This window comes from Cynocephalus volans, chromosome 1, assembly GCF_027409185.1.
Source record: "Cynocephalus volans isolate mCynVol1 chromosome 1, mCynVol1.pri, whole genome shotgun sequence".
NCBI lineage: Eukaryota > Metazoa > Chordata > Mammalia > Dermoptera > Cynocephalidae > Cynocephalus > Cynocephalus volans.
In genome coordinates this window covers 210,858,235-210,876,123 of record NC_084460.1, presented here as the reverse complement: position 1 = coordinate 210,876,123, position 17,889 = coordinate 210,858,235, and the positions used below count along the sequence as shown (strand labels likewise).

The following is a 17,889-nucleotide window of genomic DNA, read 5'->3' as shown; positions in this document are numbered from 1 at the left end:
CTTCCAGATAATAAATATATATTATTTCCAAAAGATGTGAAACATATTATATGTCTATTCTGTTTTTACCTGGACAATTTGTATTTATTCCTTTGAAATCCATATTGTTTATAAAGAATTGATTTTCTACCCTTAAGGATTACTCTGCCACGTATAGCATTTACTCTTATAACAGTTCCCAGCTAGTTATCTGTTAATGAGCATGCAATCTATTTTATCTTCTAAGTTTTGACACAAATATTAAATGATACTGACTGAGACTTCCCCACTCCTTAGAAAATAACAGTCAAGATTTTTCCCTAGGCTGATTATGGCACATTGATTTTTATCTCTGAAATAGTAGGCAAAGGAGAGAAAATTGCACAAATCAAACAATGGATATTTTAGTTATAACCCTGTTATCAATGAACCAAATGAAGGAGTTAGCCATGTGGTAGCAGGATGTCTTGAAAGCATATTCACAGGTACTGAAAATATTGGAATATTTCTATCCCTGTAAAGGGCAGGAAATATGTTGTATTAGAAATCAGAAGAATATTACTCAGAAAAGTAAATGTTAACTGAAGTCCATTCCAAAGGAAGGTAATTTTCAATATGATTTTATTACTTTTTTTAATTGCAAAGGTAATACTTTTCTGTAATCTATAAACATGGTTGGAATACTAATTATAATTACAAATTTAAATTTCAAATGCAGACTAAGTTATTTATAGTTAGAAACATTTATGATTTTCTAACCCCCTGGCCAATACAAAAATGGATAGATTTTTAATTCCTTAAGAAAGTTAAAGAATTTAAAAGTTAAATGACTGTCATGATTTAATCTATAGGTAAAACATAATGAGATTTCTGAATTTGAATTTTAGTAGTCAGAACAGAATACGATAGCATTATGCAACAATTTACATGCTTTCTGGCAATTTATCATTTCTAGTATGAAATGCTGTACAGAAAAGTACATGATGGCAAGCACAATAAAGTAGGCCAATGTTTGGAAAAATGCAGATAACTGTAAAAGTACAGATTAGATTTTTACCATTAAAGAGGTAAATATTCCTAAACAAAACACGTGCTCATGTTCATCTGATCTATTTGATTTTGAGAAGTGAGTGTAAGATACCATCTTAAGCATATATTCTTTCACGCAAAACAGAATGTTCAGGATGAGCATGCTTATAATTTTATTCATTAATAATTGCATCTTTTCCTCAAAAAAGTTGATTAGGGCATTTTTTTTCTGATAAAGCTTTAGCAAAATATCACCTTGAGTTATCCCTAATAGGCTTCAATTTTGAATTGAAATCCTGTTTATAAATCTTAACCAGCATATGAGTCTGTGTGTATCACCCACACACATGCACACATGTGAATAGGCGTTCATGTGCACCCAAAAGTGAGTGTGTGTGTGTGTGTGTGTGTGTGTACACAAGTTTTAGCAAACACTTCAAAGTCTTGTTTTAAAAGAGACTGGTACTGGTAAAAATTGCTAGTTTATTTTTTCATTCTTTTTATTTTTTCCTTAATTACTATAAATTTATGGTAACCATTGTAACTTTAAACTGAAACTTTCTGTATTTACTCACCAAGAATACTTTTAAAACCATGAGTTCATTCAAACCAGGCAACGACTACCAAAATTTATTATGAGTATTTTGGAAGAAATCTAAAACTGTCAGATCATTACATTATTGCATTTTGGTGACCTTATTGTTGTTAGATGTAAAATAGACACTCAGCAATACATACTAGCTAAAGTGAAATGGTTCTGTAACAGTTGTGGTCCGTATTCAAAATGTTTCTAAATGTAATCTTATAAGACTATATAAAATGTGAGTCTATAATTAATAATACTGAGGAAATTATTAATAAGATTGTGTAGTATTTTAAGGTGAACCAGCCAAGAATTATTTATTCATACACAAAGGTTTATTAAAAGTCTTCTGCATATTAGTTTTCATGCTGGATTCTCAGAATGTAATATGGTTCTAAGGTGAATCACCAATGTGGTTATTCTTTTACTGGTGATTCAAGATCTCTTGTTTTTTATTTGTTTGTTTGTTTTGTTTTGTTTTTTCTCACCTTCTGAGCCTTTTTTGCTAGCTCCTTTTCTTCTTCCCTGTTAATATTGGAATACCCTTAAGCTCAGACCTTGGTCCTCTAATGCCTTTCTTTCCTTACTTTTTTGCCAAGTTCATATAGTTTCATGGTTTAATATATCCATATGCTAGCAGTTACCTAATTGATATCGGCCCCTGTCCAACTGCTTACTTTGCCTTGCCTGTTGAAGATCTAAACATTGCAGCATGCCCCATAGTAAACTTATATGATCCCCAAAACCTGCTTCCTCAATCTCATTTAATGGCTATTTTCCACATGCTTAAATAAAAAATATTGGAGTTGTTGATTTCTCTTCTTCTCTTATAACTCAAAAATCAGGCAGTCCTTCAAGATAGGTCCAGGAGTTGTCCACGTTACATCAGCTTTCCCGAAAGCACTTAGGTTTGAATGACTGGCATCCTTCTTCTGGATTAGTTCAGTAGCCTCATAACTGGTCTCTTGCTTCCCTTCTCACCCACAACACAGCAGCCACAATACTCCTTTGAAAACATAAATCAGATCACATCGGACCTCTGATCAAAAATACCCTTTGGTTCCCCACTGCAGAAAACAAAGTCCTCATAATGTCTTGCATAGTTCTACAAGATCTGCTCTCCTGTTACTTCTCTGACTTTAGCTCCCATTACTTTACCCCTTACTCACTTTTCTCCAGGGAAGCTGTGCTGTTTCTAAAACCTGTCAGTAACTAACAGTTTGTAAAACCTTGCCTGCAATGTTCTCTTTGCCCAAAATCTTCTTCATCCAAATATGCTACGTGACTCAATTCCTCAACTTCAAGTATTGCTCAAGTATCACCATCTGAATTTGTAACTTATTAATAATTAGAATCTAATGTTCCATTCCTGTCCTTGGATGAATCCTCAGTGCCCTGCCCACCCCTTTTTAAATTCTCACAGTATTGATCTTTGTCAAACTGCCATAAATTTACTCATCTATTGCCTGCCATGTGTGGCCATAAATAAGTTCTAAGGTGCAGGTATTTTTGCTGTTTTGATCACTGCTGTACTCCTAATATCTATAACAATTCCCTTCATATAGTAGGTACATAATTTTTAAAAAAATAATAAAAGCAATAAATTAATTGAAAATCTTTGGTGTACATGGCAATAGTGTACTGACTCAAAATATTAACTCTATTATATGACATAGAAAGTGTTAACTTTATTGTATGACATAGAAAATCTGTATAATATAATTATGGTCTTATGATAATCTTTTAATTTCAAATTTTATATTTGAATATATGACTATTATGAAAATTAATGTATACAGTCAAACAGCATAAAAAGTGAAAATGATTTTTTATACTGTGTTTTTTCAAATATCCATAGCCCTGTTAATAGGTAATCAATTTGTTTTGTAACATAGACATATTTTCCTATAAATTTACGTAGTAGAGCATCTATAGTATTTTTAACAGCTTCATTAAGCTATAATTGTCATACAGTAAACTGTACATATTTAAATATGCACATCATATACGATATAAAAAGGTTTGATTATCACCATAATGAAAATAATGAACATAACCATGATTCACTTTTTCCTTTTGGTAATCTATTTCCTTCATAATCTATTCCTCCAGCTCCTGCCCACCTTCCTCTCATCACCAGGAAACTACTGATTTTTTTTTCATTATAGATTAGTTTGCTTTTTCTACAATTCTCTGCATATGGTTAGTACCCATTTTTCTGTTCTCTTTCACTCAGCACAATTTTTGTGAGATTTATTTGTGTTGTTGCACATAATAAGTTGTTCATTTTTTTGCTGAGTAGCCTACTGTTATATAGGCATATCATGGTTTATCCATTTTCCTGTTTATGAATTTACATACTTATACATCCATAAGACTTTTTAAATATGTAGTAGAATCACATCATAAAAAGTTATTCTGCAATTTACTTTGTTCACTAAACAAGTTTCGAGATTTTCCTGTGTCAATGAATTTATGTAGGTCATTCTTTTTAATGATTGCATTTTTATGGATATACCATACTTCCTTAGAATATTAATACTTATTTTGTTTTATGTTTTAATTGTAAATATTGTTTCAATGGTCATCTTTAAGCGCAAGCATAACAAAGCCCATATTAGACCGTCCAGACATTCTACTTAGTGAAAATGTGAGATTAAAGGGTATTCAAGCTTAATTGTGAATAAGTACTTTCAGAACACCTTCATGAAGCCTACATTTTTTAAGTGATCAGCAATATATGAATCTGAACTTTTCTCGACACCATTGCTAAAACCAATGTCATGATATTAATAAACTTTTAATTTTTGCAAATTTTATAAAGAATAACAGATTTTTAAATTTTTGTGTGCATTATTCACACTATTTATGAGACTTGAACAGCTTTTCATATGTTTTATTGACTGTTCAAAATTCTATTTCTCCCAGTGGTCTCTTTATGACCTACACTCATTTTTTAAAAAGTATTTTATTTTCCGTAAGATCTTACTATGCATTATTCATATACTGTAAATACTGAGGTTTTGTAAGACACACACACACACACACACACACACACACACACACACACACACACACACTTCCTTCCAGTATATATGCTTTGTTTGTGATGATTTTTTTCCATCACTTTTTATGTAGGCTAATTTGATTGTCTTTTCCTTCAATGCTCTGGACATCACATTATATTTGGAAGGTCTTTCATTCAACACATGCAAATGCTTTTTATTCTTTCTTTAATTTTTTTGTTTGTTTTTCACATTTATGTTTGGTGATCTATCTGAATGTATATGTGTATATGATGATGTAGGGATTTAACTCTAAATATTAAATAAGTAGTCTATAATTTTTCCAGTGACATAGTAAACATTTCTATTGTTCTATAGTTCTAAAATCCCCCAAAATACTTGGATGTATATGGAGTCTCCCTTCTACTCTTTCGATCTTTTTGTGGATCTGTGCACCATTAACATATTTTAAAAATTTATTGTAGCATCATAGCATATTTTTATATGTTAGATGATAAATTCCACAGTCATATTTAAAAATTTTTTTTTAACTTCTTGGATATTCTTGCATATTTGCATTTCTAAAATTGTTTTTAGAATATGATTAGAAGAGTAAAAACATTAGAATTGAATTGAGATTGCATCGTACTTAAAGATTCTTTTCTTTATCTTTTTAAATTGATGTATAATAATTGTATGTACTTACAGGTTACAGGATAGTATTTTATTAATTAGCATATCTATCACTGCAAACATTTATCATTTCTTTGTGTTGAGATTATTTAAACTTCTCTCTTCTAGCCATTTGAAAAAATGCAATAAACCATTATTAATTATAGGCACCTAGCACTGCTGTAGAATATTACAACTTATAGGTGAGTTTGTGAGAAATCATTTCTATTATGGTGTCACTATGGTAGATTTCCTAATAATAAACCATTCATGTGTTCCAGGGGTTATAGTACATCATACATTATTAGTCTTATCTAAATAGTAAATATTTTTATAACCATAATAAGAAATACATATGATTTTCTACAAAAGTTTAATTTTCAAGATATTTTTTTTCTTACTATAGCAAGTAGTCATATATTGGCTCACAGGAAATTGTGGGTATATATTTTTTCTCAAAGCCTTAAGGAATAAAGTTGTCATATGTTCTTTGGGAGTTGAAAGTAAAAGTGTGAATTCTATATGTGAGATAGTAAATTTGCAAATAAATATTTCCATAACGCTTATATAAATATTCATAAATAGAGTTGGTGCTTTTCAGTGTGTGCATTGCTGCCTGTTATTGTAATATTTTTTGCCCCTCATAGTTTTCATAATTAATATGCTGAAAATTTGTCTCATTTCTATTGTAAACTTCTTTACTAATGAAGATTTATTGAAGTGCTTCTTAATATAAAATCATAACATGTTCTGAAGCTTTCAACCTCAGTAAAGTATTACTGGCTGGCCTTAAAGTTAACAATTTTGTAGGATGAAGAAGAGATGGCTCACCTCATAGTCTTCATAGGACTTAGAAGTATTTTGTTTCCCAAATAGATATTCAATAATACAAAGTAATTTCAACATAACTTAGGCAGATAAAGTAAAATTATCAAAAATTACTTAAGAAAATTTGTTTTTAATTCACATATTATCTTAAGTATTTAAAGTAAAAGAAATGTATATGCACACGTAACAAAACAGTCAGATAGCAAAAAAGTATACATAGTAAGAAGTAGATGTCTCTCCTCTCTCCAGAGTCTCAGCATTCCTGTGCCAAAACACGCTTCCTAGTGGCAACCTCTCTTCTGATTGATATGTGCATCTTTCTAGAAGTATATTCTATGTATGTATACATATATAAAATATGAGCTATGCTCATATTTTATATGCATGAGCACATACCATCTGTAATGCATTATATTAATTTTCTCCCATTTAATTTGCATTTAATGATAGCAAATATATCTGGTCAAATTTTTGATGAGTTCAATGTCAAAATTATAAGGAGAGATTATGGATCTAACAACAAAACACACGAATACATGCATTTTTTTACTATAATTAACAAACATTTATTTTATCATATTTGTATTAACTTCTTGTTGGTATTAATCATATATTTTAGTTTAATGAAGGTATAAACTTTGACAACAGTTTTTAAAGTGAACAAAATCAGAACACTTAGATCCTAGTCAAACACTGAGTGAAAATCTGATTCATAGGAATAGTGTGTAAGATGTCATATTTGCAATAAATATCAGAAAATTAGAATAGGTGTTTTTCTTACTAGGTGTAAATTAGATAATTATATAAATTGCATAGAAGATAGGAGAGTGAATAATGTATTTAAGACTATGACAAAAGTGGACAATATTCCAGTTGGAACTGCATTAAAAGATGAACAGAACATTAGAATTTTGACTAGAAATGCTCCCTTTGCTGTAGAAGAACAGTCAATTATGAGAAAACTTTTGGTTAAACATTTCATGGTAGACTCTCTCGCGCTCCATTTAATTTCAAAGACCACACTGGTTGCTCTAGTATAGTGTAGAAATGGACTTTAATAATGGATTTCAGTGCTTTTTTTGCTGAGCTTTTGCTTTCTTTGCTACTCCATGAAAGAACAGATTTTCCTCTAGTGTATTCTGTTTTACAGGCCTGTTGGGAGGAATAGGGTATAAATGCATGTAAAGCAGTTAGTGCATATAAATGCAGTAGGTTCTCAACATTTGAGGGTGTTGCTGTTAATATCATTGTCTCTAACTGAGTGGATGGTCCAAATGTCCATCTTACTGGGCAAACCAGATCTTGAGAGTTACTTTTTTACAGCTTATTCTTTTTGTCTTCAGTATTCAGTTCATCTCAAGTTCAAATATTTTTATCTCCAGATAGATCACATTTTTGTCCACTTCCCTCTCACAAAAACCTAGATTAAACTTCAGCACTCTTCTCCCCAGAGTCCCTTAAGGAAGCCTCCTCTGATTTTCCTGTATCCACTTTTGGTACCCAGTCCCAAGCCATTCTCCACACCATAGCCAAAATGATCTTAAAATATTAATTTGATCATCATATCTCTGTTCCTAAATCCTTCTTATGTATTTCTATTTTTAAAAATACCATTGTTTTAAAAGCCTTTCTATGACTTTCAGTCTCATCTTCCACTACAGCCCTCCCATCTCCTTACAGACAATGAACATACACATACACACCCACAAGCACAAATTTTTGTTCCAGCCATAGATAGGCCATATTTCAGTTACAAGAATGCGACTTTTTCTCTTCACATCAGAATCTTCACACGTGCTGTTTCCTCTGCCGTCCATTTTTACCCCAATGAACCAAAGTTCCTTTAGTAAGAAGACATTGCTTTCATTATTACTATCATTGAGAATGGTCTTGATCTTGTTGAGGCATCAGAGATCTCAGCCTACGTAATGTGTTTTCAGGTCTTCCAAAGGGACTAATTGAACCAACTGTTGTCACTTGAAGGGATATACTCACAGAAAACTTGACTGTCCTCTGAAGAATGGCATTTTATGTCCAGGAAGTAGTCTACAAGGTGACCCCTTTATTATTTCAGGTTTTTGGAAATTTGATTGTTCACTTAGCAAGTAACAAGACACTGGGAAACTAATTATAAGAAAGCTGGCAAGGAAATGATATAAATTGAGCATTTCCTACATTTACACACCGACATATGTATTCATATTCTGAATGAATTTGACTGATGAGAGATATTGAGGTATGAGAACCCAATTTATGTGTGTATGTATACACACACACACACACACACACACACACACATATACATATACACCTGCTACATAGACCAAAATTTCATTCACAAGATGCTTACCTACTTATTCTGGAGACATACTTGTCAATATTTGCTTCTCTGAATTTTTTCTATGTGTTTTTTGCTGTCTCAATTCCCTTTCTAAGACACATAATTTATTCATTAAATTCAATCCCCTCTGTCTCTAAATAATGGGTTGCAAACCACACATGTATAAAGAAGTTATGTAGGTGAGATAAATGAGTGAAACAGGTTGGACATAAGCACCAAGGACCCAGGATATGCAGGCAAACTGAACACTTTGGGGGACAGCAGCTGATTGGCTCTGCTATTCTGGAATGTTGTCTTGGCTTTAATATACTAACCTATATATTCCTAATTATCAAGAAAAACAAAAAATTTGAATGTTTAAAGTGACATGTTAATTTTAAGTTAGAATCTACTAAAAGTTGGGGGTTTTTAAAATTTTTACCTTAAATTTAGTCCTAAACCTATCATTTTGCAATCTTTGCTCTCAGGTAACTTTGAATTACCTCTCAAGTGTTAGGATTGTTTAAATTGCAATTATCAGAAGGTACCTTAGTTCCTCATTTCCAGGCCATTCACTGGGGCTGGGGGCGGGGGGGAGGATGTATTAGTCTATGTTGCTTATAACAAAATTTGTAAAGAAAAAAGATTTGTAAAAGAAAAATAAAATTTGTAAAGAAATTTGTAAAGAAAAACAAAATTTATTGCTTACAGTTTCTGAGTCTGGGAAGTCCAAAGTCCATCTGGTGGTGGTGACAGTGACTCACGGGTCTCACATTGCAAGATGGTGGAAGCAGAGAGAGAAGTGAGAGAGCAAGAGGCCAACTTCCTCATTCACTCTCCTTTTAGAGCCCTCCAAACCATGCTCACGACCACCATTTTTAATCCGTTCACTACAGCATTGTCCTACAGCATGGTCTTACAATCTAGTCAACGCTTTGAGGCACCACCTTTCAGTTACAATAATAGGATTTCCCACCCTCAACAGTTACAGTGAGGATTAAGCTTCTTAATATATGAAACTTGGGGACCCAATTCAAGCTTCAGTGAGTTTTGGGGGGGACATAATTCAGTCCACTACAAGGGTGATATTAAAATTGCCCCAATAAATACTAACAAATTATCCTCATAATTAATTGACAGTTATCATCTGATGCTTACATAAGGCTGCATAAAATGCAGACTTACCTGAAATGAGTAATATTTTCAACAGTTATGTAATTTACTGTTTAGAAGCTAACGACTTTCACAGATCATGTAATCCAATGTCTTTATTTTATATACCATGTAATTTATGTAGAAATTATGATTAGGTATTAAACCAGGTTCTTCTGAGTCCATGTTTATTGTGCCTTTTAGTCTTCCATGATATCTTTTGTTTATCTCATAATGTGAATGAAGGTTTAAAGAGTCAGTATTGCTATTTTGTAAAAGAGAGGAAGGAATCAGAAGAAATAAGGTAAAAGAATGCTGAGCATGTTAAAAAAACAAACCAAAAACAAACAAAAAAAAACAAAAAAATGAGTGACAAGATTACATATAATATTGAGTCTGTAATACAATGACAAATTTGGTCTTTTTCAAAAATTGTCTGAGAATTACATATTTTATTTGGTTTCTTTTTCCCCTAATAGGAGTCTGTTCCAGGTTGACATGGTCCTGAAGTAGATCACTATAGCCTTAAAATTACTTGGATTAAAATAATCGCTTCTACAAGAATAAATCATAAATAGAAGCCAGGAGTTTCATTCCTGGGAGTAGTTTTTGAACTTTTACACATTCTAGTTCTAAATATAACTTTTAAAAAATTACTTTTGGATTTCTCTATTGCTATATGAGTTTTTTAATTGAAATATTAACTATCTGGATACTTTTATAACATCACTAAATCAATAGAATTTAGTATTTTTAATTTATGTAGTCATTATTTTACTTTTATTCTTTTGTGTATAGGAATCTAATCTGATTCATATTTTGTGGACCAAAATGTAAATAGACTTTTCACTTATTATTACACCACACACACACACACACACACACACACACACACACACACACAATTTCTTGAAAGTGACATTATGTCTTTGTTTTCCTAGAACTATATTAGGAGACAGTTAACTTTTAGTAACATGAGCCAAATTTTCTATTCATAGACGTACACCAACATGAACAAAAATCACAAACAGATAAAATATGTGAAATCACCTCAATCTATTCTTGTGATAACTAAATTTTCTACAAGTATATTGCTAACTATAAGAATTTTGTTAAAAAGAAGTCAGTATTTCATGGCTCAAATGCTTCAACTACACTTTCATTGGTATTTTCTCTTTTCTGTTTTAAAACAAATGTCTCCAGTGACTTACATCTTTAGTTTACTGAAATAGAATTGTGACAGATACCTATATCCAGAGCTGTAAAGGATTAGTAATTTAAAGAAGTAACCTCTAATTTTGTTACTATCAAGCTGTCAATTTTTCTATAAAATTTAAGGGCTTTATTCATTTGACTAATATATTTCTACAAAGAGAAATGCCTCAGGACTTAAAACTTTGCCTGTGTACAAGAGAGCTTATTAGGGAAGAAATCATCTGTCTGGAGAAAGCAGTCAAAATGTGTGTGTCTTCTCTTTTGTGCAATAATAAGAGTGATGCCTTTTGTTGTCAGGGTAACCACATGCTTCTGCAGTCTCTTAAACATGACACATGTCTTTAGTGCCTCTAGCTCATCAGCCTATGTCTAGTGAGCTAGCCAAAGGTGCACATGAAAGTATTATATATTTTTCTTTCTAATCTGGTGTGTTTGTTTTTTGGGGAAGCATGTTCTTAGCTTTCCTGTTCTGTTTTCCCATGTCAATCTCCATTTCTACTTCTAGAACCTCAGTTTACTTTTCTTGTGTTTTCCTCTCTTTTTGTATTTACCTGATTGATTTTGGTACCTCTTTATAAATTGCTTGATCGTAATATCAAGATTCAACCGGAATTTCTGCCTTTTGCTCTCCAGCCAACATCCATTCAATATGAGTTCCTTTTATATGGCTAATGCTGTTCATAATCCTGTTCAAGTTGTGAGCAATGGAGAGGGATGATTTCATTCTTATGGAACACAGTACAAAAGGTGATTTCCTAATTTGCCCATAGGTTAATTGAGAGTAAGATAAAACTGTTGCCCCCTTCTTGTTTTGATGGTGATCTTCCTCCTCCTCCTTTTCCTTTATCACTTCCTCCCTTCCTCCTATTATTTTTCGGTATTTTTCTTTTTTCTGTTATGCTCTTTTCATTGTTGAGGGTTTATGAGCATTCAGTGTATGTGAGTCATTGATGATAAACACCTGGTAACATTTTCACATTCTGCCATTATTCTCTGAGAATCGTCTTGTCACTGATGATATCATGACTTTAGTTTGAATTAATTGGGTGTGACTATCCTTTACCCTGTATCAAACTACTTTAGTTGTTATTGGAATGACATTAGGGATTCCTTGATCCAGGAACCAGAGAATAAATGCATAGATTTAAAGACTCTGACAATCATCAGTATTTCTTGTACTTGGCATGAAAGTAACATTTTTCCCTTTCCTTAATCCATGTCCTTTATCCTTGAAATGAGACCTAAATTTGATTTATCCTTCTAGAATTCACCATTAGTAAATCCCTCACCAGCCTGGTTGCCTGAAAAAGTATCATTAAATCAAAGTTATGAATTCTCTATGAACATTAGGAATTTGAGTCTTTAATTATCAGCAGTACAGGTTTAAAGGTATAGAATGGAATGATGGAACACTGTATGAAATGTTATATTTTGGCAGGGATAACATTAGGATAGAAAATCAAGTGTATATATTTACATTTGATAAAGTGAAAGTAAATATTTTTTCTACGCTTAAGCTAGACAACTAGCATCATATTTTTGCATACTAAAAGTTTCTTCTACTGGTGTTAGAAAATTATAAGTATGCTTCAACAGTTTTTAAATAGCTTATAGTGCTCGGTCATGTTTACAAATTCATGATTCACACTGAGATGCCCGTGCCGTTTTGGTGATATATTTAATTTTAGCTGCTGTCAAACTGAAAAAAAAAAAGCAGCTGATTTAAATGATACTAGAGGATTTGAAAGTGATTTTTTGTTTTAGCTAGGACAAATCTCTACATTCTAACCATTTATGAGTATTATTTATATGACATTTCTAGAGCACGCTGTATTACAGAGTGCTTTATAATTAACTCAGATATCTACTGGGTATATGAATAGTATTTATTGTTTGAGTTGAGAAATAGGCTAATACAAAATTTTATGATTTTGGTTTTGAAGCCAAATAGGTCAGAATATGGTAATAAAGGTCATTAGAAGTTGTCTAAGGGTTCTGGGTTTAGTTCAAGCCATGTTTTTCTTGTTGAAGAGCCCAGTAATCACACAGCAGTGACTTGCAATTCCTGTTTCTTGGCATTCCATGTTCTTTCTGAGATTTTCAGTTTCTTTACTTCTAAACCAAGTTCACTGATTGATAAAATCTGTTCATTACTAAGCCACACAATAAACTGTGTTAAAATCTCACATTTCTACCAGTTGCCAGATCCTAATAATGCCCTTACACATTGACTACAAGTGTAGTTGTAATCACCTTCAAATAATTGTTTCTCTTCTTGATATAATACCCCTGGGAATCCCTTCTCACTTTCAGCTATGCACAATAAACCTATGTCAAATTAATTACTACACTAGTTTCTGCTCAAAGTGATTGAGTTAATTGAAGGGCACAGAACATACATTATTTTCCTTACTATCTATTCCGATGAACTCTCTTACCTTCCTCTCATAGTAATTCAGTAAAACAGAATATTAAGCATAAAACCCAACCTTTAAGTGGCAGAGATTGTAACTTTCCTCAAAAGATGTTAAAATGTGATATGTCTCTAAATGTGTCTTTCTGTACTAATTTTTAAAAAATTTTTAAGTCAAATTATGTGTGGTGAGGATGCAGAGAAACTGAGATTTCTTTATGTTGCTTAAAAGGGTGTATATTGGTACAAAATCTCTGAAAAATTTTTCTATCAGTATTTATTCAAGCTAAGCATATGTGTATCTTAAGACTCATCACTTCTATTACTGGGTAAATACTAAAGAGAATTGAGTATTTCTGTCCACCAAAAACATGTGCTAGAATCTTCATGACTTTAGTTGTAATGCCTAAAACTGTAACCAAGCCAAATGAACATCATCAGTTGAACAGTAAACCATGTGTGGTATATTAATAAAATAAAATACTATCCAGCAATGAAAAGTATTGATAGTTGACACAGCAACAATATGGATGAATTTGACAGACACAGTGTTGAGCCAAGAGTTAAGGAATAGACGAGTATGATTCTATATATGTGGATTTATTTAAAGTAAGGTATGGTGTTATGTATCAGAATTATGGTTACTCTCTGTGACTGGGAGAGGTCACAGGTAAATGTCCTATGGTTCTGGAAATATTCTAGCAGGGTGGTGGTTAAACAGGTGCAGTCATAGGTCAAACTCTAGTGAGATGCACACTTAATATTTATGCAGTTATACTTGGTATAAAGGTTAAGAATAACATTAAACATTTTTTTTTGCAATCAATGTAACAATTAACACCTGATTATGTTCCTGTGATTCTCCTGTAATCTCAAAACACAGATATAGAAAACTTCACTCATTTCCTTTTGAAAATATTGTGGTGTGTTATTTCTTTTTCTTTTAGTGTCCTGAATTTAAAAGGCCAAGGGACATTGCAGTTGACTGGATTGCTGGAAATATTTACTGGACTGATCATTCTAGAATGCACTGGTTCAGTTACTACACCACTCACTGGACCAGTCTGAGGTACTCTATCAACGTAGGGCAGGTGAATGGCCCCAACTGCACCAGGCTTTTAACAAATATGGCTGGAGAACCCTATGCTATTGCTGTAAATCCTAGAAGAGGGTAGGTTAATGTTTTGGTATTTATATTTCTTAATATGAGTACCTGTTTTTAGAGATTGTTGTGCTCTGTAGTTCTCTTTCTGTAATGATTGTTCAACATGTAATAGATTCACAAGGCTTCTAAAAATTCCTGTACTACTTCTGTACAAAATCATGTCCTTTTCACACCAAATGGTGACACAAAGTATTTTTTTTTTCCTGAAAGGTTGTTATATTATACATTCAGCATGTTTGTGACTGTGTGTATATGTTTGTATGTGTATACTGCAGAATAATGAGATAAACATAACTGCTATTGTTAATCTAAAACTGAATTTTCACAATACTAAACATTTTATTAAACATTTAAATGTAGATTATTGTTTCTGGCTATTTGTGATAATAAAAAATAAATGCATATGTATAAACAAATTTAAACAACGTAATACAATTTTTTTTACTTGAAGATGTAAACTTACAAGCAATAACCAATAAAGAAGTTAAAAAATGTTAAGTAAAACTCCTAATCATCCATAAAGTGGATCACTAGATCCTGAGCAAAAAGGAAACTTTTATTTAATTATTAGAATTATGAAATGTGGTGTCTTCTAAACAAGAGAATTATTTTCTATTTGAGAAAATAGTTACTTCTCTCAGAAAAAAAAAAAAAGCATGTTGATGCAGCCTCCATAGTAAAATGAATATTCTTTTACACAAGAAAATAGTTTGCTTTTGTTTTAAGTAGTAGAAGTCATTTTCTTTTGAGATTTTAATGGAATTTTCACAATTGAAGTTTGGATATCAAACAATAAGCTACAGTGTATCCTATTAAACAATGGTTCTCAAATTTTAGTGTGTGTGGGTAAGACTTTGTTTAAAATGTTGATTCTCAGGACCCCTCTATTGGAGGTTCCCATTCTGTGGGTTTTGAGTTGGGTGTCGGTATCTACTTTTTAAGGAATTCTGGGGGTGATTCTGATGGAAGTGGTGTGAGAGACACTGCTTTGGGGAACAAAGTTGAGTTAAAACAGCAACATCACCAGGCTAACCTCCTTGACCTCCTGTCTCCAGGATGATGTACTGGACGGTCATTGGGGACCACTCCCACATAGAGGAAGCAGCCATGGATGGTACTCTGAGAAGGATTTTAGTACAAAAGAACTTACAGAGACCTACAGGTATGATGTGCTCCTGACACACTCTAAAATACGAAGCAGAATGCTAAGCATATATGTTAACAATTCTTTATAGTTTTGTTGGCCATATAACCATTTTTACAAATGAATAAAATAATTTACAGTATGATTTTATGGAAGTTATTAACATTTCATGTTTTATTTTTCCAACTTGAAAGTGAAGTCCTTATCATACTACCATTGAATTATGGGGGTTTTATTTGGAAATTGCCTAAGCTGTACGGTTATTAGGTTAAGGTTAGAATTGCACATACATTAAATTTGACAGTTTATAGGAATATACTGGGATATTTTTAGATATATGTTGATATTTGGATAGACGGTATTTTTTCTAAAGGAGAGAGACTAAATGGAGAAAGAGTAGGCAAGACATTAATTTTATTTATTTATTTATTTTTGAAAGAGAAATTTGATGGTCTCTTGCCTTTTCATTTTGCGTCCTTTTCCATCTGGCTTTAATCTCCTTCCCAGATATGCCAGCTAAGCTACTACTCCAAACTGTCTGTATTCTCAACACTGCTCAGGATCTCAGGCAGTTTCTGCCTTCGTGTTCTTTCTCCCATGTCATTTTCCTCTCAGCTCCCACATCTAGAATGCACTTCCAACTTTTTGTCTTCCACCTAGCTGAATCTTTTTCATCTTGTGAGGTCTAGCGTTAGCACTTCTTCCTCAATAAAACATTTTCAGACTGCAGGAGACTCAGGGTTTCTGTGCCTCTCACCCCTACCACTACACCCCCACCAAAAGGACTAAATACATTGTCTGTAGCATATATTATTTAGCAATTATCCTTTGTAATGTCTTTTGTAGTTTAAAATATTTATTTGGCACTTACATTTTTATTAACTTTTAATATGCCTGTGCCTTTCCATCCAACTAGTTTGTTTTCACTCTTATGGGAAGGAGCAGTATTTGAGATTTAGTCTATTTACGTAAGTTGGTCTCCAGTGACTTAGCAAATACTAATTGAACACCCACCATAGGCCAATAATTGTTCCAAATGCTGAAGAAACAAGTTCCTATACTTGTGAAGCAAATTTCATCCCTCATGAAACTTATCTTCTTGTAGAAGATAGAATATATATTTATATATAATGTCAGATAGCTGTAAGTGCCATACGCATAGTAAGGGATGGGCTGTTTTGGGGAGTACTATTTTAGTTATGATTATCAGAGAAGTTATCTCTAAAAAGGTGATATTTAAGGAAATACCTGAATAAAAAGAGGTAGCAAGCATGTAAAAGTAAAAAGATTGGTATACCCAGAAGCATATAAGCATTCAGGAGAATGGTAGATACGAGGGTGGCAAGGTGACTAGGGGTCTGGAATGCACTGGTGAGGACTGTTCTATTTTAGCTTTAAGGGGAACTATTGGGAGGGTATTGTGGAGGTAAGTGGCATGATCTGCTAAAACACGATTTTCATTTTTTTGAGCACTTTGCATTACTTTTTAAAACTTTTTAAAAAAATAGTTTTAGACTTACAGAAAAGTTGCAAAATTAGTAAAAACTTTTTCGATGTTAACATTTTACATAATCATAGTATACGTAACATGTTCTCATTTTAAAGAAAGACTCTGGTGCAGTTTGTAGAAGTGCCCGTAGGGGGTGCTCAAGAGGAAGCCTGAGGCAGGGATTCTTATAAAGGTTGTGTGTGAAGGAAGTGTCGATCAGAAGAAACTGTGAAAGATGGAGAGGGAAGGGGAAAGAGCCCAGAAAAACTATGTCTCAGGTAAAGTCTAGTTTTGGCATGAGCCACTGAGGATGTACTTTGGGGCATAAATCCCACAGTAGGCAAGGGGGTCAGATTTGCATATGCCCTGTCAGTCATCAGTTGGCTTTTGGGATGAACTTTGCAAGAGAAGCTGCTCCAATCAATTGAGCACAATTCTCTGGAGAAGTGGGGCAAGGGTGAGCCCTCAGCAGCTGAAGCAACAATTGGGGAATGGGTGTCCCACCTAGGAGAGAAGATCTGGGCAGGCAGCACACTGTCGCTTGTAATAGGCCTGGTGAAAGACATGTGTATCGAACATGGCATAGTCCCTTTTCTCATGAAGTTCACGTTCAAGGAGGATAAAAAGGGGGAGCATGCAAAGAAGTAAGTGTAGTTTTTGTAAAATATGAAAATTGTTTCATGTTTTATAATGTCATCAGGGTTCAAAGGTGAGAAAGATGATCTCCAACACAGAAAAACTATATGAAAGGATGGGTAGGCATTTGAAAAGTGCACAGATAATCCATCATGAGGGAATTTTTTATAAAGATGTTCTTTGGAATCAGGTTTTGACTCCCAAGGGATCACCTGTTGGTTGTGAATCCTCAGACATGAACTTATTATCTTCAAACTTT

The 17,889-nt window shown here is 32.9% G+C and overlaps 1 protein-coding gene across 1 annotated transcript in view; it reads left to right on the top strand.

Moving 5' to 3' along the window:
• Window positions 1-17,889, top strand: part of LRP1B (LDL receptor related protein 1B) — a 1,457,254-nt gene that overhangs the window by 1,353,622 nt on the left and 85,743 nt on the right. The window contains exons 78-79 of the mRNA XM_063085362.1: window positions 14,144-14,367; window positions 15,417-15,523. Coding sequence (XP_062941432.1) covers window positions 14,144-14,367; window positions 15,417-15,523 — 331 coding nt within the window. The remainder of the gene's footprint in view (window positions 1-14,143; window positions 14,368-15,416; window positions 15,524-17,889) is intronic.